Raw genomic sequence first — 24,301 nt, forward strand, 5'->3', positions numbered from 1 at the left:
CATAGACTGGCCTCTCCTGGTGTGCTCACCAATCAAGTCCCTTTCTCCAGACTGCCAGTGAAGGGGGTTCCAGTAGTTTACAGGCACAGGCGATGTCCCTTACAGTTACCAAGGAGGCCACACCTATGAAAACCCTCTCAGATTGCCATCTACAGCCTCCTCGAGGAGAGCCAGGAGGGCCAACTGAGGCCCCAGCTCAACATGTCTGCCCAGGAAATGTCACGCTCCACCTCGTCCCAAAAGTTCGATAAATATGGGCAAGACCAGACCACATGTAAAGAATCTGCAGCAGGGTGGCAACATCTCACACAAGAGGCCTGGCTATCAAGGCCCACCCGCTGCTGTCCTTTCGGGGCGTCAGGTATGTTGCATGGAGAAAGTTGAGTTATGCCATCTGAAGATGCGAGGATATCAACAGTTCTCTTGGGGCTAGGCATGCCTCTCTCCAGTCATTTCATCTGCAAAAACAAATAGATGATGGACAGAATGCAGAACAAATTAAACATTCAACCCCCAGTCACAGATGTGGGTTTAATCCATCAGTTTGTTTGCTTGCCATGCCATTCCAGTTTGGACCCAGCCATATGCAAATCAGTCTTGACCCTGTTCCCCATTGGAACAATCCAGCCCAAACTTTCAGGCCAGGTCCTTCAAGGACCAGAAACAAGCATCCTGGAACCGGTTTCAGGGTATCACCTTTCATCAGCCAGGTTATCTTGAATCTGGTGGCAGAGCAAGCATAGGACCAACGTCTGGGCATGCCGTTTTTACTTAGGGAGATAAATGCCAAATCAACAGATGATGGATGGAATGCAGAACAAATTAAACATTCACCCCAGTCACAGATCTGGGTTTAATCCATCAGTTTTTTTTGCTTGCCATGCCATTCCAGTTTGAACCCAGCCATATGCAAATCAGTTTTGACCCTGTTACCCATGGGAACATTCCAGCCCAAACTTTCAGGCCAGGTCCTTCATGGACCAGAAACAAGCATCCTGGAACCGGTTTCAGGGTTTCACATTTCATCAGCCAGGCTATCTGGAATCTGGTGGCAGAGCAAGCATAGGACCAACGTCTGGGCATACCGTTTTTACTTAGGGAGATAAATGCCAAATCAACTGATGATGGATGGAATGTAGAACAAATTAAACATTCACCCCAGTCACAGATCTGGGTTTAATCCATCAGATTTCTTTGCTTGCCATGCCATTCCAGTTGGAACCCAGCCATATGCAAATCAGTCTTTATCCTGTTAACCATGGGAACATTCCAGCCCGAAATGCCAGGCCAGGTCCTCCATAGACGAGAAATAAGCATCCTGGGACCGGTTTAAGGGTATCACCATTCATCAGCCGGGCTAGCTTGAATCTGGCAGTTCATGCTGGACTGTTCGCATGGGGAACAGGGTCAAGACTGATTGGCATATGGCTGGGTTCAAACTGGGGTGTCATGGCGAGCAAAAGAATAATGGATTAAACCCAGATTTGGGGGGTGAGTGTTTTAAAAGGTTTCAGCACTCCGTCCATCATCCTTTTGTGTTGCTAAAGTTCCCTCCAGTCATTGTCTTCTAGTTTACCCAGCCAGCTATCCCATCTGTGTCTCAAATGGAGGAAGAGAACTGGGGCATGCATCATCAGGGAGCAGTAAAGCCGAGATATTGATCCCCTGCCAGATCTTCCCATCAACAATTTAGCTTCCAAAGAATTATATTTGGGGAATTGAGTATCCACTGAGATATGGACTAGTAGGGCATGAAGGTGCTGAAGCTAGCGAAAGAACTGCTTATAGTCCCGCTATTTCTGGAAGGAAATGAGTGTCCCCCTTGCCGAATGTCCTCCAGGTAGGTAATCCCTATTCTGTCCCTCTGGTTGAACCCCTGAATATTTGACACCTGCCGGAGCCACGACCCCCACCACATTGGTGTCATTCCAGTGAGGTAACCACCCCAGTGAATATATCACAAAGAGTAACCTCACCTGGGTGCAAGAGGGAACATCGGGAGATATCGGGCTGCTGTAGAGCATGTCCAGAAGACCATCAAAGCCCATGAGATGCAGTTCAACACGGTACAAGGGGTCATTTGGGCCCCCCGTCAACCATTCGTTAAACAGGACCAGGTATGCAGCAAGATAGTACCCATACAAATCAGTCATGCCAAGGCCTCCATCATAAGAGGACTTCCTCTCAAAGGAGAAAGTCACTCTGTGTCAACCTCTCGTTCAAAAGAAGGTCGTCATTCCTGAAGTAAGGGAGCGAAATCACGTCCGAGGGATCGGATGGAGGAAGTTCGCCAGAACACGCACATCCGGTGTTTTAAAACAAAATGCTACGAGAGACAAAACTCGTGCTCCCTCTGGTGGTCAGATGAGCGCTCTGCACTGCACGGTCTGAAGCAATCGCTTCGCCCTTCAAAGTCGTGTTTAAAGAAACTGTTAGCAGTACCGTCCGGCTGTACCATAAGTTACAAAAAAACAACTTCTAAAAACCCAGCAATAACCCCACATACATACAACCAGATAATTTCAGCTATAATAAATAACACTGACAAGAACAGGGAAATGTAAAATTTTCTGCTGCTCGAGCAACTAAGAAAAAGAGAGAAGGATAGTCACCAAGGGATTTTATAATCTGTCATTGGCATTTTATCCCTAGGTGGTATAAGAAATGTTATGTGTTTTGTTTTTGATGTTCTAATGTGACCTGCTGTTGGAGAACAAAATGAAGTAAGTAGACACAAACTTCCCATCGGGCCTGACATAATAACCCCTGCTCCATGTAATTCTTAGATTTTACCCACTCCTTCAAACTACGGTTTATTTACAAGGTTATTCCTCATGTTACTTCAGGCATTGCAATAGTGTTTCCCTCTGTTAATCTAGAACTGTTTCCTCAGTGCTTAAAAAAAACATTGTTAAACCCCTTCTTAAAATACAACTAGTGACACAGGAATCTCTTCCTACAACCAGCTTACCTCTCTTTTGCCAGTCATTGCTAAAATTCTGGAAGGCATTTAAACTGAACAACTCTACTCCTTGAAGGTCATTGTATACTGGACTATTTGCAAATAGACTTTCCTCCCAATCAAAGCAGACAATCTCTCCTGGCCTTCCTACTGGATGACCTTCTGGCTGCTGACTTGAACTTAGCGTTCTTATTCATCTTGATTTGTTCACAGCCTTTGACACCGTGGATAACAATTCTCATATTTCCATACTCGCTAAATGTGGTATCAGAGACAGAGCTCTGGCCTGATTCACTTTTTTGCTCAAAGACCGTTTTCAATAATTAATGCTCAATAATGTATTTTCCCTCTCATCAGCCATGAAAACATGAGTAGAACAAGGCCGGAGTCTGTCACCCTATTTATTAATGTCCATGTTAAGTTCCCTCTCATCTGAAAATATGTGTAGGCTTTCTTCTAGCATGGTTATCCCCATTTGTGGCCTGTTTGTCAGTGTTTTTTACTGTCTCACTAGGATCCTGCTAGTCAGGACCCCAGTGCTCATCGTTTGTGGCCTATATTTCAGTATGTTTTACTGTTTTGTCAGTATGCTTGACTGTGTCACTGGAGTCCTGCTAATCAGAACTCCAGTGCTTATGCTCTTTCTGTTTCTAAATGTACCTTTACATAGTGGCAACCCAGTATTCCACTCCAAATTGGCATACTGGACCCCCCTTATAAGTCCCTAGTATAAGGTACCTAGGTACCCAGGGCATTGGGGTACCAGGAGATATTTATGGACTGCAGCATTTTTTTTGCCACCCATAAGGAGCTCATGCAAACACTTCTTCAGGACTGCCATTGCAGCCTGAGGAAAATAGTGTAAGCACTATTTCACAGCCATTTTCACTGCACCAGGTCACTTATAAGTCACCTATATGTCTAACCTTCAGTTCCTGAAGGCTAAGTACGAAGTTAATGAGTGTGAGGGCACCCCTGCATTAGCAGAGGTGCCCCCACTTTGTCCAGGACCAATTTCCCAGACTTCGTGAGTGTGGGGACACCATTCTAAGTGTGTTCTACATATAGGTCAATACATATATGTAGCTTCACAATGGTAACCCCGAATATGGCCATTTAAGGTGTCTAGGATTGAAAAATTGTCCCCCCAATGCGATTCTGGTTTTGGGGGGACAATTCCATGCACCCCGGGGGCTCCACCATGGACCCCGAGTACTGCCAAACCATCTCTCTGAGGTTTCCACTGCCGCCCCAGCTGCTTCCACCTCAAAGACAGGCTTCTGCCCTCCTGGGGCTTGGGCAGCCCAAACCCAGGAAGGCAGAGCAAAGCATTTCCTTTGGAAGCAGGCTGTTACACCCTCTCCCTTTGGAAATAGGTGTTACAGACATGGGAGGGGTATCCTCCCAGAGCCTCTGGAAATGCTTTGAATGGAACAAACGGTGCCCTCCTTGCATAATCCAACCTACACCAGTTCAGGGACCCCCAGTCATTGCTCTGGCGCTGGACAAGGGAAAGGGGTGTGACCACTCCGCTGTCCATCACCAGCCCAGGGGTGGTGCCCAGAGCTCCTCTAGAGTGTCCCTGGTGTTAGCCATCTTGGATTCCAGGGTGTTGGAATACTCTGGGAGCATCTGAGTGGCCAGTGCCAGCAGATGACGTCAGAGACCCCTCCTGATAGTCCATACCTGGTTAGGTAGCCAGTCCCCCTCTCAGGGCTATTTAGGGTCTCTCCTCTGGGTGTTTCCTCAGATTCTGTTTGCAAGACTCCAGCAGTGCTCCTGTGCAACCTTTGCTTCACCTTCTACTGTTGGATCAACCGCAGAACTGTTCCAGGAACTCTTCAACTGCAACAAAGTGTCCAAGAAGGCTACTGCAACTCTGTAACTTCAGCTCCTGCCAGCAACTGCAACAGTTTACAGCTCTTGCATGCCTTGAGGACTGCCTGTCATCATCTAGCATCAGAAGAATCAAAGGAATCTCCCGTGGAGTGACGGTGTCACTTCCCTTATTCAGCCGGTACCTCTCTGCAGTGACGACCGGTACTCTGGGTCCCCTCTCCTGACGACGAGTGTGGATCCTGTATCACAGGTGGTGGACCGAAATGACCCTGACTGTCCATAGGTCCAGCTGTCCAAATTTGGTGGAGGTAAGAGCTTGCCTCCCCGAGCCAGACAGTACCCCTGTGCACTGCATGTTTTGCAGCTCCTAGGGCTTCTGTGCACTTCTCCAAGAAATCATTTGTGCACAGCATAGCCCAGGTCCCCAGCACTCTATCCTGACACACTCAGCTCCCTGAGTTGTTCTCTGGCGCCGTGGGATCACTTTGTGTAGTTCTGCGACGACCGTGATTTGCAACTCCTTTGTCCCCGTGTCCTGGGACTCCTGTGGGTGCTGCCTGGTCTTCTGAGGGCTCGCTGAAGTGCTGCGTGCCCCCTCTGTCTCCTCCGCCCGAGTTGAGACCCCCAGGTCCCTCGTGGGCCCAGGTAGCACCTTTTCTCGCCAAATGCGTCTTTTGCGTGAGCCAAGGCTTGTTGGTGGAATCCAACGACGAAAACCAGCCTGCATCCATCTACTTGACGTGGGACATCTCTTGCACCAAGCAGGAACCCGCAGCTGTCTTCTTTGGTGCATTTTTGACTTTTTCTTCCAACCGGAGAATCCACTTTTGCACCTTCATCCGGGTTTGCAGGAGCTCCTGCTACTCCTAGACTCTTCAGCTGTTCTTGGACCTGGTCTCCTCTCTCCGCAGGTCTTCAGGTCCAGGAATCCACCATTGGTGTCTTGCAGTCTTGCTTGGTTTTTGCATTATTCTTTATAACGACTTATAGTGTGTTCTGAGGAAACTTGCCGTATTTTACTCCCGCTTTCCTGGGCTCTGGGATGGGGTACTTTACTTACTTTTGGTGTTTTCTTACACTGCCAGTCCCCCACTACACACTACTCTTGCCTAGGTGGGAAACCGACATTTGCATTCCACTATTTTAGTGTATGGTTTGTGTTGCTCCTAGGCCCATTGTAGCCTATAGTTATTTTCACTGTTTGCACTATTTTATGACTGTGTACTTACCTGATTTTGGTTATTAGTGTATATTTTGTGTATAATACTTACCTCCTAACGAAGTATAGCCTCCAAGATATTTTTGGCCTTGGGTCACTAAAATAAAGTACCTTTATTTTTGGTGACACTGAGTATTGTATTTCTTGTGTGTGAGTACTGTGTGACTACAGTGGTATTGCAAGAGTTTTGCATGTCTCCTAGTTCAGCCTTGGCTGCTCTGCCTACAGCTACCTCTAGACAGCCTGGCTTCTAGACACTGCCTACATTTCACTAATAAGGGATAACTCAACCTGGTATAAGGTGTAAGTACTTTAGGTACCCACTACAAACCAGGCCAACGTCTTACATATCGTGGCCCGATGTCGCTTTAGGGACAGGCCGAGATGGACTTGTATGGAGCTGCACAACTCCACCTACTGGCACACAAGGGAAGTGCTGAAAAAATCTCATGATCCAGTCTGGTGCCCCTGGGGTATTTACAAGGTGGGCAACCTGCATTTAGAACTATTCATCAGAATGTTTTTGTAGAACTGGAGGTTGGACTTATCGGTACCCACTACAAACCAGGCCAGCCTCCTACAAAATAGTTATTATCTCTACTTATTGCAGATCATAACTTCTTCGTGGGTATTTGGTCCTTAAAAACAATCTCACTGAAGGCCTTCTCATTGTAAATAACTGAATGGACACAAACTGGCTGAAGATAATTCTGGACAAAACTGAGATTCTTCTAGTTGGAATTATCCTTTTTACAGAAATCAATCAGTTAGCCACCATCTCTTGGCATTCGTCTTCACCGACAGTCCTTTGTAAAATCTTAAGGTTTTAAGCTGGATACAGATTTAAAATTGTACTCTCTGATTTTTATCAGTTGTATTTTCTTGCTCCTTCACTCTGGGAAAAAGTTAGGCCAATTTTTCCTCTTTCATGAAAACTCCAGAACAGTTAAAATCTCTGCAAATATCAGTTCCTTCTTGGATTACATAATTTTCTTTATATAGGGATCACAAAAAACAGCTAAATTGGCTTCAGATAATTCATAACAAAGCCGTCAAGCTACTCACATCTGTACCTCGCTATGCTTAGGCCAAACTTAGACTACACAAGCTTCCCTGTTTGACTATTCCTAAAGCACTTCATTTTTAAAACCTGCTGTCTGATACTAAATGTGTATATGGCTCTCCTCCATATTTCCTTAGATCCAAGTTAACCAAATACAAGCCTTCATGCACCTTACGCTACTGCTCTGCAAATCTTCTTAATGTATTCTGCTTCAGTAGTCTTTGTAGGTGGCAGTATCTCCTCACTACTTGTCCCTAGAACATGGACTAGCCTTTTAGTTGAATTCGAATCAATCACTTTTCACCTCTTGTTCAGAAAACTTCTGAAAGCTCTCCTTTTCTCACTTTAATTTCTCGTTTTCTATAGTTTTTTCCCCTATGTGGCACCCAAAGCCCTCCAGCTCATTTGTCACTCTTTTTAAACTCACAGCACAGTTTTGTATTTGACCCAATTTGTGGAACCAAAGTAGAACCCAGTCCCAAGGCTCAAGAGGCAAATGAGCTCCACCTCCACTGCTGTGGCCCAATAGCCCCTGCCTGCCTTGTGGCCCAACAAAAGGGGGCTGACACGAACTTTGATATTGATTTACCTGGTGAAGCAGTAAAGCTCTTTCAAAGCAAAATAATTTTAATTCTGTATTGCTTTCCTTAATTACTTGCCTTAGAACATATAGGTGATCATCAGTCTGTCCATGCCTGTATTAGAACCTAACAAACTGTCTGGTAACTAGCGAACCAAGAGAGCAGATAGGCTTGCTGCAGACCCCATGCACCTCCCAGTTATTCTAAACACCCGGGGCGCCTGAGAACAGTAGCAGGCATCTAGGGAAATATGGGAGCAAAATAAAGGAAAAGTTAAGGTAGTCAGATGCAGGCCAAAAGAGAAGGGAAGCTATGAAAGGTAAAAACTGTGGATTACTGATGCAGTAATTGGTGATGTATCATAAATAAATTCACAATTCTATTCAGATCAGGAAGTGTTTTCACGTCTCTTGTAATGTTGCCAACTTTGTTGAAGAGAGCAGAACTGGTAAAATGCAGATACGAGGCACAAAATCTAAGAAATATGCAAGTCCAATCACAGGAGAAGGCAAGGATGGAGTGGGGTGAAAGCAGGAAAGGTGCATAGTGAAGCGTGAAACGCCCTCCAGCATGCAAAGTTGTCAGGCACAGATAAAATGGAACCCTTGCGTACTGTCACAATCGCCTGTGCCCTGGAACAGAAAATGAATGCCAATGGCAGCCAAACTGGGGAGGGACGTTGTATGTTATAGCTACAGCACATGGTGGTTTTGAGAGAATCCAATGTGGCCGACTCATTTGGAGACTGGGCCGTTTACACACACTACGTCTGGAGACCTCGTGAGACCCTTCGTATTCACTTGGCCGTCGAAGTCTCCAACGCCGTGCACAACTCTGTCTTACAGCAGGGATCATGCTCTACACCTGTTCCACTATTTTACTTTGGATGCAGGCGTGAAAAAGATACTATCAGGCGTTGCCTTCGAACTAAGAGGACAAATTCCAAGTCGCAAAGCAGAGCTGCCCTTGACAGCTTCGGCGTTCTCTCTGGCGTGATTCTCTTTGTGCTCTTATCACCCTTACACCGGTATCTGGCATCCACTGATCCATGTGCAGCTTTCTTTTCAGTTTTCTTCTGTAAACAGGTCGACTAGCCTTTTGGGACACTTACTAGTTTTACCCAAATTTAATTAACCTTATATGTTTGTGGCGTGTCACAATTTCTTGATCTTGATCAGGGGCGCGGTGTGGGGAGCCTCCGAGCTCTAGGTGACTCCCTAAGCACAGCCAGTACACTGTGCACAGGCGGCAGGCCCCTTACTGCTCCAGGGGGAAGGAGGCCCCTACAGGTACTTTGCAGGGGGTCCTCTTTAAGATTTGTTACGTCACTGATCTTGATCTACAAAAAGGTATACATCAAAAGAAACAAATAAATGAATTTCGTCTGATGCAGAGTACAGGGAGTGCAGAATTATTAGGCAAGTTGTATTTTTGAGGATTAATTTTATTGTTGAACAACAACCATGTTCTCAATGAACCCAAAAAACTCATTAATATCAAAGCTGAATATTTTTGGAAGTAGTTTTTAGTTTGTTTTTAGTTTTAGCTATGTTAGGGGGATATCTGTGTGTGCAGGTGACTATTACTGTGCATAATTATTAGGCAACTTAACAAAAAAAAATATATACCCATTTCAATTATTTATTATTACCAGTGAAACCAATATAACATCTCAACATTCACAAATATACATTTCTGACATTCAAAAACAAAACAAAAACAAATCAGTGACCAATATAGCCACCTTTCTTTGCAAGGACACTCAAAAGCCTGCCATCCATGGATTCTGTCAGTGTTTTGATCTGTTCACCATCAACATTGCGTGCAGCAGCAACCACAGCCTCCCAGACACTGTTCAGAGAGGTGTACTGTTTTCCCTCCTTGTAAATCTCACATTTGATGATGGACCACAGGTTCTCAATGGGGTTCAGATCAGGTGAACAAGGAGGCCATGTCATTAGATTTCCTTCTTTTATACCCTTTCTTGCCAGCCACGCTGTGGAGTACTTGGACGCATGTGATGGAGCATTGTCCTGCATGAAAATCATGTTTTTCTTGAAGGATGCAGACTTCTTCCTGTACCACTGCTTGAAGAAGGTGTCTTCCAGGAACTGGCAGTAGGACTGGGAGTTGAGCTTGACTCCATCCTCAACCTGAAAAGGCCCCACAAGCTCATCTTTGATGATACCAGCCCAAACCAGTACTCCACCTCCACCTTGCTGGCGTCTGAGTCGGACTGGAGCTCTCTGCCCTTTACCAATCCAGCCACGGGCCCATCCATCTGGCCCATCAAGACTCACTCTCATTTCATCAGTCCATAAAACCTTAGAAAAATCAGTCTTGAGATATTTCTTGGCCCAGTCTTGACGTTTCAGCTTGTGTGTCTTGTTCAGTGGTGGTCGTCTTTCAGCCTTACTTACCTTGGCCATGTCTCTGAGTATTGCACACCTTGTGCTTTTGGGCACTCCAGTGATGTTGCAGCTCTGAAATATGGCCAAACTGGTGGCAAGTGGCAGCTGCACGCTTGACTTTTCTCAGTTCATGGGCAGTTATTTTGCGCCTTGGTTTTTCCATACGCTTCTTGCGACCCTGTTGACTATTTTGAATGAAACGCTTGATTGTTCGATGATCACGCTTCAGAAGCTTTGCAATTTTAAGAGTGCTGCATCCCTCTGCAAGATATCTCACTATTTTTGACTTTTCTGAGCCTGTCAAGTCCTTCTTTTGACCCATTTTGCCAAAGGAAAGGAAGTTGCCTAATAATTATGCACACCTGATATAGGGTGTTGATGTCATTAGACCACACCCCTTCTCATTACAGAGATGCACATCACCTAATATGCTTAATTGGTAGTAGGCTTTCGAGCCTATACAGCTTGGAGTAAGACAACATGCATAAAGAGGATGATGTGGTCAAAATACTCATTTGCCTAATAATTCTGCACTCCCTGTATAAACACATTGATAGTGAAAAATAAATTATGAAAGAACGTAATGGGGTGGTTCTTTTTTATCTAAATGATCGAGTGGTTTATTTCTTCATGGATGATGTTTCACATTATTTTGGCTTACTTTTGGCAACAAAATGGTTAAGGCGATCGTAAGGAACATTTTGAGAAGCGCAACTTTTCTTAATGTGGGAAAGTGTTTAACGCAATCTGCCTCAGGCACAATGTTTCTGATGAAATTCCAGAATTCAGTGATAAAAGAATCATAGAACGTATTTGCGGAGAAGTGACTGGCCATTTCTCTGCCCTTTTGTAGCAAGTTGTACTCGACCTCTAGTTTTACCCTTTCATCAGTTCTCCTCTTCGAAGCAGAAATATGCACCTTATAGTCTGAATACATTTGAGAAGCCGGAGATGGTGTGTACTAGGTATCTATGTAGAAGATGGAAATAGTGTGCCTCGGAAGGCAAACCGGGTTCTTCTCTATATTTGGTTAACATGTTAACTAGCTATCCTCCAACTGTAATAGTTATCAATAGTTAGCATCTCATTGTGGTTGTTTACTGTATTACACGGGTTTGCGAAAAGTTCATTAAAAAGCGTCTGGAATGCGTAGCACTTTAGAAATGTATTAATGAAAATATTTCACACTAAATTTGTGTATTGTACTACAAGAGCCTGTTCATCAGAATATCAGTGTGTTTACTCTAAAGAGAAACTAGTGGTGTACAGATAACATGATATATTGAGTACTTAACACTGAAATGGATTACTCTAACCGACAGGGATGCTTGCCTTGGAGATGCTCGGTCGGAGAGCCCACAACGACCATCCAAATAATTTCTCTCGGAGTCCCCCCTATACAGAGGATGTAAAATGGCTTCTGGGGTTAGCTTCCAAACTAGGTAAGGCATACATTGTGTTGTTTTGGCCTAGTTTGTGTGTGCTTGCATTACTGTGAACCCCTTTGTTTCCTTTACAGTTGAAGTGGAACCTCAAAAGAGGGTAGGTGAAGTATACCTTAGTTAACATATGTATAGTCCAACAGTCAAAACGGACATATTGTGTTTCTCACTTATGGTGCAGCAAAGCACGGGTTAAAGCAGTGAGCAAAACAAGATGAGCAACAACTTATTATTGATCAAATATTGCAAAAACTAATGTATGAATTACTCCTATTTTATTTTACACATTGGTAACAGAATATAGTTTGTAGAAAATATCTCTCCTTTCATTTTATTTTGATATACTTCTTAAAAATATAAAAGGGATTCGCAAATCATTGTTTTGATTTTCTGTTGAAGGAAAATAGCGGACGTTTGCTTCGGGGACAGTCTGCTCCGTTTCTTCAGGGCTTAAAATCAAAGTTGAAAGCCAAGTGGTGGTAATAAATGCATTCATAAGGTACAGTGTGTTAACAAATTAACTTATTCACAGAGCTTTGTTTTAGAAGAACTTAGCAATGCTCTAGTTTTTTTTTGCTTGGTGGGAAGTACTCACGTAATTTTTCACAGCTATTTCTGTATACAACAAAGGTTTATCATTTAAAATCGGTGCCTCAGAAATGCATACTAGTGCTCCCAGATGAGAATGGTCGGCAGATAGTCTTAGCAACACGGGGTATGATTTGCCAGGCACTTTAATTGTAAGTAGATAGTTCTACATTATTGCTAAAATTGTTCTAAAACAAAGCTTGGAGTGAAGAAGATATTTTAACACACTGAACTTTATGACTGCTTTTGTATTTTTTCAGCTTTATTTTTAATGGCAATGTGAAGTATGTAGTAACAACACATATTAACCAAGGGAGACCTGATGCCTGTGCTTCATCTAAAAAAAAAAAAAAACTATACCACATTTATCAATACTCAGATCAAGTGAAATCAAACTCCACCTCATTTTTGTTTTAGACCATCTTCAATGAGTTGATGTAGCATTTCAAAACATGTGAGATACACTGTGGCTGGCTGCACGTTCTTTAGGTGTACATCATGTATTCCGCCAATAATGTATATGGATCTTACATCGGAATTTGAACTCCAGATGTTGTAACAAGTCGAAAGACAACAACAGGAAAGAACAATGAGCCTATATCCCTGATATGGGTTTGCATAAATTGGAATGGGTAGCGTTCTGTCGTACCCTGGGTGAGCACGCTGCATTTATAAAAGTAAAATTCTAGGGAATGTTTGCATGCCGTATCCTTGGCCATTACCAGCCATACCGAGGGGCCTTATTTGTATCATCATCCGGGTCGGTCTGAAGTGTACAAGAGTTTGTCCATTCGTCTCATACTGCCGCTATGGGGTGCCCAATAAACCACACATTTACTCCTGCTGCAGCACCATAGAAGTCACCTCTGCCCATTTAATCATTGCAGCTTGCCAATGTGCAATCCTGGGAAGAGACAGCGCATTCCAGGGTATTGCAATCACGAGTGTAGTCACAAAATGTGCCAGAGCGATGGCTCGAGTGCCAACGCCACTCCCCCCAGTCTCTTCCCCCCACCCCTGCTCCCTGCCGCGTATGGAGGCCCAAGACGCAACTGTCTGCTTTTTTCAGGTCTTGTTAACCCTTTACTTACAGGAGTCTTGTGCAAATGGCGCCCCAAAAGCCTTTACCAGGGGGCGGTCCCAAAACAAATGTAAAATATTAGCTGGGGAGCTGAACAATGCGGGCAAGCGGGTGACACCGTAGGGTAAACTATATACTCTGGACCATGTCAGATAGGCCCTGTGGAGGATGGTATGTTGACTGTATTGAAATCAGGCATTATAAGAGATCTTTTGTGGGTATATGCGTGCCCTTTGCCACTCTTTGGGAGTCAACGGATGCCCCAAATCCTGCTCCCATTTCTACCACAAGTCAGTGAGGGGGTCAGTGGCCCTATCTGGAATGGCTCTTGTAATCTGGGATATAAGCCTCCTTCCACTGTCTAAGAGAGAAAAGTATTTGAGCTAGTGGGTGTGTGGGTGTTCATGTGGGGAGTTCACTTACAGCAACTCCCCAATGTTGCAACTCCCCAGTCTAGTTGAGGACAAGGCGCCTATGTTTAAAAAACTACCCTGCGGTGAGGCCTGTCTACTCGGACAATAAATCAAAGGGAATTAGGTTGCCTTTTTGCAATTTATCGCCCAGTGTGCCCAGGCCCAGCGAATCTCACATCTTTTCCCTCCCTGCCCTCGTCTACCCAGAACGCTGCCAAAGACCACAAAGGGATCGCCAGTGTATCAGACATTACCCCGGTATTAGACAGATACCGCTCTGACCCTGGCATTTGTGGCTCATGTCTTGGACTATAAAGGGTTAGATAATTGGTCCCAAAGCCATATGGATATCTGCTTGTGAGCAGACCACAGTAGAGGGGCCCGTACATATAGCAGTCACTAGCATGCGAACATTCTCTGCAGGAGCCAAGCGAGTAGACAGCCTGGTTTATCTCGCCCAGCATGTGTTTTGGTTTAGTACATTTTATAGCCTAGACATTGAAAGGACTCGAGTAGGCGAGCATGTCATTCTTGCCCCTCCTGCAGTTTGGCTCAAGCTGTAGGATCCGTGATGGCATTATCTTCTAGTCCCTGTAGGGCCCTCTCAGATTAGTCCAGAACCTGACTTAGTACTCCTCCTGCACCATTGAGAGGATGTATGCAATGCTCCCTCACTACTGTTTTCATTGAATCCCATTCTACTGCCTGTGTAGAGGCCTCTAATGCCTGGGTGAATCACTCTTCATTGTCAACTAATGACCATTGGGGAGCCCATTGTGTTACATAGGCTGTAGCGCAGACCATTCAGGAATTCGGGGGGGGGGGAGCAATCTGGTGTGGTATCAAGGACACAGTTAAAGTTCCCCCCTTAAATCCAGGATAAATGTGACCAGTGTAGTAAATGGGCCAATAAGGCAGCCAAAAATTGGGACTGGCCAATATTCGTCAGGTGTACGCTACCCAGCAATTCTGTCTTAAATTCCCTCAACCAGAATATATTTTCCTCCGGGTTCATATACGGAGTACAACCTCCATGCCGTGCCTATGCTATGGATATTCCCGGTCAGCAATGTTAATTTACCTATTTAGTGTGGTGTCTTAGTGAGGTTGAAAGAAGGTGGAGTAGAAAGGAACAGTGGGGAGGGAGCAGCACCATGCAGCCTAGCCCTCCAGAGGCCTCCCAAACAACAGAGTACATAGCAGGCTCAACAACATGAACTTCCCAACTCCCAATCCCAGATCAAACTCAACATCATACATTCTCACTTTTGATGGTGTTGAGGGGCCTAGGCACATCATCCTTGAGAACACAACCTCTTTAATAAAGGGAGGACTATGTAGACGCTGTGCCATGACAAGCAAGGGGTCACAATCTTGAATGGGGGATCCACTAATTAAAGTAGGGGAAGGATACATAAGAGAGGTTTAGTGGTTAAAAAACCCAAGGATGGCAAAGAAGACTCAAAGAAATAGAAAAGGGGGTGCTTGGAATTATCCTGTTGCTGGCAATGAGAGAAAAACATATACCTCGATGTAAGTGTAAGGGGAAGCGCTAGGGGGAGGTGTGCAACTGTGAGGCAGCAAAATAGGATTTTTTGGGGAAACAAGTTTGGAAAGCCTCTGAACATCATTACTTGTCATTCCAACATTTACATGTAATTTCAGTAGCCTCACAAATGCAGGGCATATAGGCTCTAGAGAGGAAATCAGATGAACCTCAAAGGAGTGCAGCAGTGATGGTTCCATCATGCACTGTACCCTATTTTGATGCTTCAGCTGCTGCTCCTCTTGTATCACTTGGTCCTCCAGTGTTTGCCTAATTTGCTCAAACTCTTTGAATTAAGTGACCAGGAAGAGGTGCTGAATTCAATGCTGCACAACAGTTATCAACGAGCCCTCCTCAAGCAGCAGTCTCCACTGAATAGATCCTCTTTTAATCCTTTTATTTTCCTGTGCTCGATTTGTAGCCAACTTTTTCTGGTGTCGATCCCCCGTACATTGCAGATTTTACAAGGCTGTATGAGGAATGTGTTTCTGTCAATTTCTTATATGGATTTTGTTTGCTTTCATTTTTTAAAATCTAAAAAAGACCTTGCTGCTACTATATATCGATGCCCCTCACACCCTTTACCTCCAGCTTCAAGCTCATGCCTCTTCCACCTCCAAATGTGTCACCTGATGCAGCACTTCAGCTGATAGTAGTACCACACATCTCATCCATGTCTTTTCCAGTGAGCATAACTATCTACATATTTTGGTCACTTTTCAGAGTTAATAGAGCAGACTTTGCTATACTTTGATATGAGTGGCTCAAAGTAGGCATCTTTATCTTGCTCTATCTTATTCCAAAGGTCATAGCAGAGGGCGAAGGGATTGGGGGGAATGGATCTGTTCATGGTTCTGATGTCTTAAATTGGTTCATTACTGTTACAGGAGCCAGATAAGCATACACCATGCCCTCGGATGATTCCATCAAGTGTTGTGTAAACTGAATCAGATGCTCAGCTCTACAAGGTTTGTTTTCACACTCACGGGTGACACGAGCGTGGTTAGTTCAATGCGCCAACGCTTGAACATGAAAGACAGGTTTTTGAAACCCGTCAGAACCCCACTGAATACATAGTTGAACTGGTGTCAATGCGTTTGGGTTACTAACAGTCCCTAAACAGGGAGACAAGGACACAAGGATTTTCAATACCACACACTTAAACTGCTGTAAGCAAAAGACACTTTAACTAAAAGGTGTACTTATTTCAAGAGGTGAACCCTGTTGCTCAGCACATCTAAAATAACCACACAGAATACAATAAGAACAGCACAAATGCATGTTGCGAACAATGAGAATAAGCATTTCTAATATGGTTAAAATGTCACCTAAAAACCTAACACTCTAAATCCTACTTCTATGCACTACACTAGGAGAACATGTAGCAGTATATCTTGCATCTAGATTTCCTTAGGGAGAATGGGCGGACTGCATACCTGTTTACAGTGAACTGCTGGAATTATCAGGAGTCAAGATGGCCGTGTTCCCTGTGAAAAACAAACATGCGTTGCTTCAGCTCCTCCCGGATTCAGTCTCAGCTTTCTATAGGAAGCACAATACAGCAGCATTTCTGCGAGGGAGGCTCTTCTCTGGTAGTATCTTACTCTCGATAATCTGGGGCAAAGGACCTCTCCGGTCAAGTGGTAGTCCTTTTATACTTTATCTTATCTGAGATGGAATTTCCAACATCACTTTAGGAATGTTTGATAAAACCAATCTGCATCAAGATATACTAGTCTAAGACACATTACTTTAAACAAATAAAGTACAAATACGACAATTCAGACTGCACTGTCTTGGCTATAGCTCTTGTTTGACCTTGCAATTCAGATAATAAAAGCACTTGTTCCAGACTGATGTCACTTCAGGTATCTTGTTTATCTCCATATCTGAGTGATTTGGCACTTTCACAGGGTCTTAGAAAGATAAAAACAGGTTACATCAGCATCAAAGGTAGACATCTTGATGATTCTACAAAAATACAGACAATGGAGTTTCGTTCCACTTAAAATAGAGTTGGGCCGTTACATATTTAGGTCACAAGCTGAACTTCTGGGTTGGATGTAAATTTTTCAAGATTTACACAATGTTTGTATTGTATTTTCATATGAGTGCTTGTCTGAAACATCTCCTGTATTTGTCATGCTGCCGGCTCCTGCGCATCCTCTGTTCGGGCTGCGGTCCATTTTCCAAGCAGTGGGTCATGCCTCGGCCCTTTTTCTCGGCTGCGACTTGCGTTGTTGCCCGCGGTGAGGTCAGAGGCCCAGGGTTAGGCATCAGACCTCGCCGCATTCGGCACGCGGCGTCTGTGTTCACCGTGGGGTGTATGCGACCGCTGCCCCCGCCCCTTCACTTACCCGGTGCTCTGTTCTAGGACTCTTTCTTTCTTCCCTTTTTCTTTCTTTTTTCATTTTTCCTTGAGTTACTGGAAAGGGTTGCCCCTGCCTCGGCCAGAGCAGGACCTGCAAGAATCGAGGTCACACTTCAGCTCCAGCTGACAAAGGCAGTAAGGGAAGAGTAGAACGTGACCGTATTGAACAATGAGCCACATTGCCCACTTGCACTTCAGTGTACAAATATTTTCTCGATTCCTTAAAACAAATGCCCAATTAAGGCATATTAGGGTAGATGCATTTAAGCCGGCAACAGACAGTCAAAGAGAAAGATTATGAAAGAGAACCAGCAACAAAGAGAGAGATGCATAGGCAAAAGAACAGCAAGGCACCCTTAGCGGTTTCTACTGATAAACACCTCAAAAGGGGAAAGACAGAGTCATGCACAGAAAACCTCTGAGAAATGCAGCTGCAGAGCATGGGACAGTCTGAGAAGACGGCAGCCATACAGTAAACACCGCACAGTGAGGACAGCCAAATAGACACCCTAGAAAATCAGTGTGGTAAGAACAAAAGAGCGAGATAACCACAAATGCAAACTGTGATAAAGAAACAACGAAAGGGAGGTATACACCAGAGGAAAACACCAGAGATGGGCAACCATAGAGAGGCTGCAAAGTGAAAACTAGGAGGCACCTACGGAACAAACCATGGAGGAAGAAAAATGGCAAGACAAAGGGAAAGACTCATTACCACAAACTAAAAGCCATCTTGACAGTGGACCTGTCAATCGTAAAATCATCATTTCATCCTGCATTTTAGGAAACTGCAACCACTCTCTACCCCCTCTTGCCTGCCTATTGATCCTTGTCATCACTATCGGAGTGCATTTGAAGAATATTTGTCACTTTGACCTTGGAGCTGTTTGCCTCTGAATTGTCTTATAGTGAGTGAGTGAAAGGGCGCTGGTCGTTGGTCATGGCCTGAAGAGGGAGGTATAGTGTGGTGCAGCGAGTTGGGAAGAGCTATCTCCCTAGGGGCTGGGCTCTTTACCTGTTTCTAATCATGGCATGGGCCACATTGAACATGTATATTACACTCCTTAAAACGTGATAAGAATCATATGAAAGGAATAAGGAAGTGCTTTTACAGAAGCTACTGTACAGGTCCAGGTTAGTCCAGGATACTTTGCTGTGTCTGTGGTGGCAGAAGGGGTGGACAGCCAGAGCTCCCAGTGTGTAGGCTATATAAGCAAAAAAGCACTCATCTGTTGAATGCAGGGGGATCTGAATGGCCCAGTAAAGTTGCAGGGGAATCACTGGACATTGTTCATGGTAGATGAATAACTCTGTGAGCAGCAGACAAGTCTCCTGGTATTCAGAATGTGGGGATAGGCTGTCACAAGAGTGAAACAAACACAATGAGACACATGAAAAATCTATACTGGTCATCTTTGAGCTGAAATGACAGTGATCTCATTGCAGAACAAGAGGTATCTCATTATCTAAGATTGCGTTGTCATCATGTTTACGTGGTGTTTATCTTCAGTGGAATTGCTGCCTGCCTTTCCCTGTGCTTCAATTTAACATCCATAGGGTGCTCCAAAATGTCAGAGAAATCCCACTGAAACACTGCATGAATGGGGCTCAAACCAAACAACCCATTATCTGAAAGAGACTGACCCACACCAACTACCTGTATTTTGTATGTTCGGTGCTTTGTAACATGAGCCCTGGTAGAAAACTAAATTTGTCTGTAGCAAGACAATGATAATAACAGTACAAGTCTCTTAAGTCTTCTTATTATCAAAAACGTGGAGAGAGTAGACACTGCCAGTCTTCCAGCACCTAGTGTCCTGCACCAATCCCTTGGTTCTATTTTCCTCTCACCCAAACATAAATTCTTTACACTTGTTGCTTTGAGCCTGAGCCTCTTAGTCTCTAATTCCGTCTTTCCCTCTTCAGATGAAATGGAACACCAGCAGGCTTAAAAAAAGCTTCTCACAAAGGTCATTTCACTTTGTGTATTTTAACAAGGCATCTGGTGCAAACCACCCCCTTGCCTTTACTCTCATGCCATCCCTACCCTCAATGTATGTCTCCGACATTCCTAGCCCTGTTTCTGCTCTTTCTACCTCTTGGAATGCATCTGGTCAGGCAACGGTTGCTTCTCGCACTCCTCCTACTTGCGTGTCCATTTTGCTGTCTTAGTCAAGGAAGGAGCTATTTTCCTCACAAGACTTAATTTTCGCTTTCTTTAAAAAATGTCCTTCCATTCTTGTCTATGCCAATGAAGAAAGGCTGTTACTGAGCCTCTGAAATCACACCCTCTGCTCCAGACTCCACGTAGCTGGCATCTGCAGCAAGGCCCTACAGTGGATACGCTCCTTCCTAACTGGTAGAACACAGAGAGTCAGACTCCCGCCATTCCCGTCAGAACCTACGGAGATCAGCTGCGGAGTACCCCTCCTCCCTGAGCCCCACACTCCTCAACATCTACATGGCCCCACTTGCGTCCATAGTCAGAAGCCACGGTCTGAACAACGTCTCCTATGCTGATGACAACCAGCTCATCATCTCTTTGACCAAAAACTCTACAACTGCCAAGAAGAACTTCCACAACGGGATGAAAGCCATCGCCTCCTGGATGAAGGAAAGCTTCATGTGAAGTGACCTCTTGTGAATGGTGTCCCTTCTGACATTCATGGCACTGTTTTCATCAATATTGCACCTCATGTGAGGACCACGTGCTATTTCCGTTGTGAGTTCACAGATTGAGCCGTTTTAAGCTGGTGTAATTTTTGTGGTCAGGCTTTCCTTTCTTCCATTGCCAGGGTTTTGATGTCTTCTGTCTTTATGATCCCTTGGTCTTGTAGTACGCAGTACTTAAGGCATGATCTTTGTGGGTTCCCATTGTAGGTTTGAGGAGTTTTCATTCTTCTTTCCCTGACTGCTCTAACTGTTTAGATCTAGGACTATAGCAACACAAAAGGATGATGGACGGAGTGCTGAACAATGCAAACACTCACCCCCAGTCACAGATCTGGGTTTAATCCATCGTTCTTTTGCTCACCACGCCACCCCAATTTGGACCCAGTCATATGCAAATCAGTCTTGACCCTGTTCCCTCATGGGAACATTCCAGCCCGAACTGCCAAGCCAGGTCCTCCCTGGACCGGAAACAAGCATCCTGGGACCGGTTTCAGGGTTTCACCGTGCATCAGCCAAGCTAGCTTGAATCCAGTGGCACAGTGAGCAAGGGACCCACGTCTGGGCATACCCTTCCCACTTAGGGCAACTTTAGCAACACAAAAGGATGATGGACGGAGTGCTGAACAATGCAAACACTCATCCCCAGTCACAGATCTGGGTTTAATCCATCGTTCTTTTGCTCACCATGCCACCCCAGTTTGGACCCAGCCATATGCAAATCAGTCTTGACCCTGTTCCCTCATGGGAACAGTCCAGCCCGAACTGCCAAGCCAGGTCCTCCCTGGACCGGAAACAAGCATCCTGGGACGGGTTTCAGGGTTTCACCCTTCATCAGCCAGGCTAGCTTGAATCCAGTGGCACAGTGAGCAAGGGACACACGTCTGGGCATACCCTTCCCACTTAGGGCAACTTTAGCAACACAAAAGGATGATGGACGGAGTGCTGAACGATGCAAACACTCACCTCCAGTCACAGATCTGGGTTTAATCCATCGTCGTTTTGCTCACCATGCCACCCCAGTTTGGACCCAGCCATATGCAAATCAGTCTTGACCCTGTTCCCTCATGGGAACAGTCCAGCCCGAAATGCCAAGCCAGGTCATCCCTGGACCGGAAACAAGCATCCTGGGATCGGTTTCAGGGTTTCACCCTTCATCAGCCAGGCTAGCTGAGCAAGGGACCCACGTCTGGGCATACCCTTCCCACTTAGGGCAACTTTAGCAACACAAAAGGATGATGGACGGAGTGCTGAACAATGCAACTACTCACCCCCAGTCACAGATCTGGGTTTAATCCATCGTTCTTTTGATCACCATGCCACCCCAGTTTGGACCCAGCCATATGCAAATCAGTCTTGGACAGGGTCAAGACTGATTTGCATATGGCTGGGTCCAAACTGGGGTGACGTGGCAAGCAAAAGAACGATGGATTAAACCCAGATCTGTGACTGGGGGTGAGTGTTTGAAAAGTTTCAACACTCCGTCCATCATTTTATTTTGTTTTGTGGTGTTGCTTTGTGTGCCCTACGTGGCAGGGGTATGCCCAGACGTGGGTCCCTTGCTTGCTGCGCCACTGGATTCAAGCTAGCCTGGCTGATGAAGGGTGATACCCTGAAACCTGACCCAGGATGCTAGTTTCCTGTCCAGGGAGGACCTGGCCTAGCAGTTCGGGCTGGACTGTTCCCATAGGGAACAGGGTCAAGACTGATTTGCATATGGCTGGGTCCAAACTGGGGTGACGTGGCAAGCAAAATAACGATAGATTAAACCCAGATTAATGGTGGCTTCTACATCATTATTTTTATCAGTGTTATGGTACAAACCACTGCTATCTAAATTACCAACTTTATCTGGATCCCCCTGTTTTTTCCAGGAAATTATCTTATTTTGGAACTCCCTCCATCGGGGTTACAAAGAGAAGGAGTCCGCCCTGGTGGTTTTGTCCTATCAAGATGAGGAGAGGTTGCCTATGATGAATTATGTCACATTATGTGAGTGAGCCTTTCTTCTCCTCTTGGCCTTTCCCCTATCCATGCTAGAATCTTGGTAATTAAGGTATCAGTGAATTGGACCATATGACTGATAAACATAGAGTTGTAGAAGCTACCATACCTTTGTGTTTTTGGGTCTTTACTTTGGGAGGACGTGTGGTGGTGTACACTCCCCCTCTCCTCTTGTGTTTTGAGTGTAGTTGCACCCTCCACTGCTCATTCTGTCTGCTGCGTGCTGCCTGCCGTACTGACCCCTCCCCTCTCACAAACCTTTTCAGAATTTGCTTGACGTCTACAGACATTTGCATAGTTTGCTCTCTTGCTTTAATGGTTTTGCTGGCTAATAGATGACTGTAGGAGGCTGGTCTGGCTTATAGTGGGTACCCTGTGGTACTTACACCTTGTGCCAGGTCCAGTTATCCCTTATTAGTAGAATAGAGGTGTTTCTAGCATCTTAGGCTGATAGAAGGTAGCTATGGCAAAGCAGCTTAGGCTGAACTAGGAGACATGTAAAGCTCCTACTATACCACTTATATCATATAGCACAATATCATAAGAAAACACAATACTCAGAGTTACTAAAAATAAAGGTACTTTATTTTAGTGACAATATGCCAAAAGTATCTCAGAGGATACCCTCATTTAGGAGGTAAGTAATATACACAAATTATATGTACACAAACCCAAAACAGGTAAGTAACAGTAAGAAAAGTAGTGCAAACAATGTAGAATCACAATAGGATGCAATAGGTAGAAATAGGCCTAGGGGCAACACAAACCATATACTCCAAAATTGGAATGCGAATCACGACTGGACCCCTGGCCTATGTTAGGTTGTAGAGGGTCGCTGGGACTGTTAGAAAACAGTAAGGGTGTCCAAAATACCCCACCCCAAGACCCTGAAAAGTAGGAGTAAAGTTACCCTACTACCCCAGAAAGACACAATAGTCGTGATAGGGGATTCTGCAAAAACCAGAACCACCAGCAAAACACTGAAGACAGATTCTTGGACCTGAGGACCTGTAAAGGAAGGGGACCAAGTCCAAGAGTCGCAATAGTGTCCAGGGGGGGCAGGAGCCCACTAAACCCCGGATGAAGGTGCAAAAGGGCTTCCTCCAGGTGAAAGAAGCCGAAGATTCTGCAACAACGAAAAGGGCTAGGAACTTCTCCTTTGGATGGAAGATGTTCCACGGCGTGCTGGATGTTGCAGAAGTGTTTCCAGGCAGAAATACCACAAACAAGCCTTGCTAGCTGCAAGAGTTGCAGTGGAGGTTTTTGGGTGGTGTCTGGATCCAGGAAGGATCAGGATGTCACCCCTTGGAGGAGGAGACAGAGGGGGCGCTCAGCAACTCAGAGAGCCCCCGCAGAAGCAGGCAACACCCGCAGAAGTACCGGAACAGGCACGTAGAAGATCTGTGAACTCAGAGTCCCAAAAGGAGGGTCCCACGACGTCGGAGTCCAACTCAGCGGATTGAGCACTGCTGGACGGAGTGCTGGGGACCCAGACTAGGCTGTGCACAAAGGAATCCTTGGAGAAGTGCACAGAAGCCAGAGCAGCTGCAAATCACGCAGTACCCAGGTTTTCTGTCTGGAGTGGGGAGTTAAGGACTTACCTCCACCAAATTTGGACAGACGGGCCACTGGACTGTGGGAGACACTTGGACCCAGCTCCTGTGTTCCAGGGACCACGCTCATCAGGATGAGAGGAGACCCAGAGGATCGGTGATGCAGAAGTTTGGTGCCTGCGTTGGCAGGGGGAAGATTCCGTCGACTCACAGTAGATTTCTTCTTGGCTTCCAGTGCAGGGTGAAGGCAGACAGCCCTCAGAGCATGCACCACCAGGAAACAGTCGAGAAAGTCGGCAGGAAGAGGCGCTACAAGGTTGCTGGTAGTCGTCTTGCTACTTTGTTGCAGTTTTGCAGGCGTCCTGGAGCAGTCAGCGGTCGATCCTTGGCAGAAGTCGTAGAGGGAAGTGCAGAGGAACTCTGGTGAGCTCTTGCATTCGTTATCTGAGGAATAGCCCGGAGGAGAGTCCCTAAATAGCCAGAAAAGGAGGTTTGGCTACCAAGAAAGGAGGTTTGGCTACCAAGAGAGGTAAGCACCTATCAGGAGGGGTCTCTGAC

The 24,301-nt window shown here is 45.3% G+C and overlaps 1 protein-coding gene across 2 annotated transcripts in view; it reads left to right on the plus strand.

Moving 5' to 3' along the window:
* ZSWIM8 (zinc finger SWIM-type containing 8) overlaps positions 1–24,301 on the plus strand; it is a 2,332,791-nt gene that overhangs the window by 2,064,087 nt on the left and 244,403 nt on the right. For both annotated transcript variants that reach the window (XM_069240531.1, XM_069240532.1), the window contains exon 24: positions 11,398–11,517. In XM_069240531.1, coding sequence (XP_069096632.1) covers positions 11,398–11,517 — 120 coding nt within the window. The remainder of the gene's footprint in view (positions 1–11,397; positions 11,518–24,301) is intronic.

The sequence above is a fragment of the Pleurodeles waltl genome, chromosome 6 (genome assembly GCF_031143425.1).
Source record: "Pleurodeles waltl isolate 20211129_DDA chromosome 6, aPleWal1.hap1.20221129, whole genome shotgun sequence".
NCBI classification, from domain to species: domain Eukaryota; kingdom Metazoa; phylum Chordata; class Amphibia; order Caudata; family Salamandridae; genus Pleurodeles; species Pleurodeles waltl.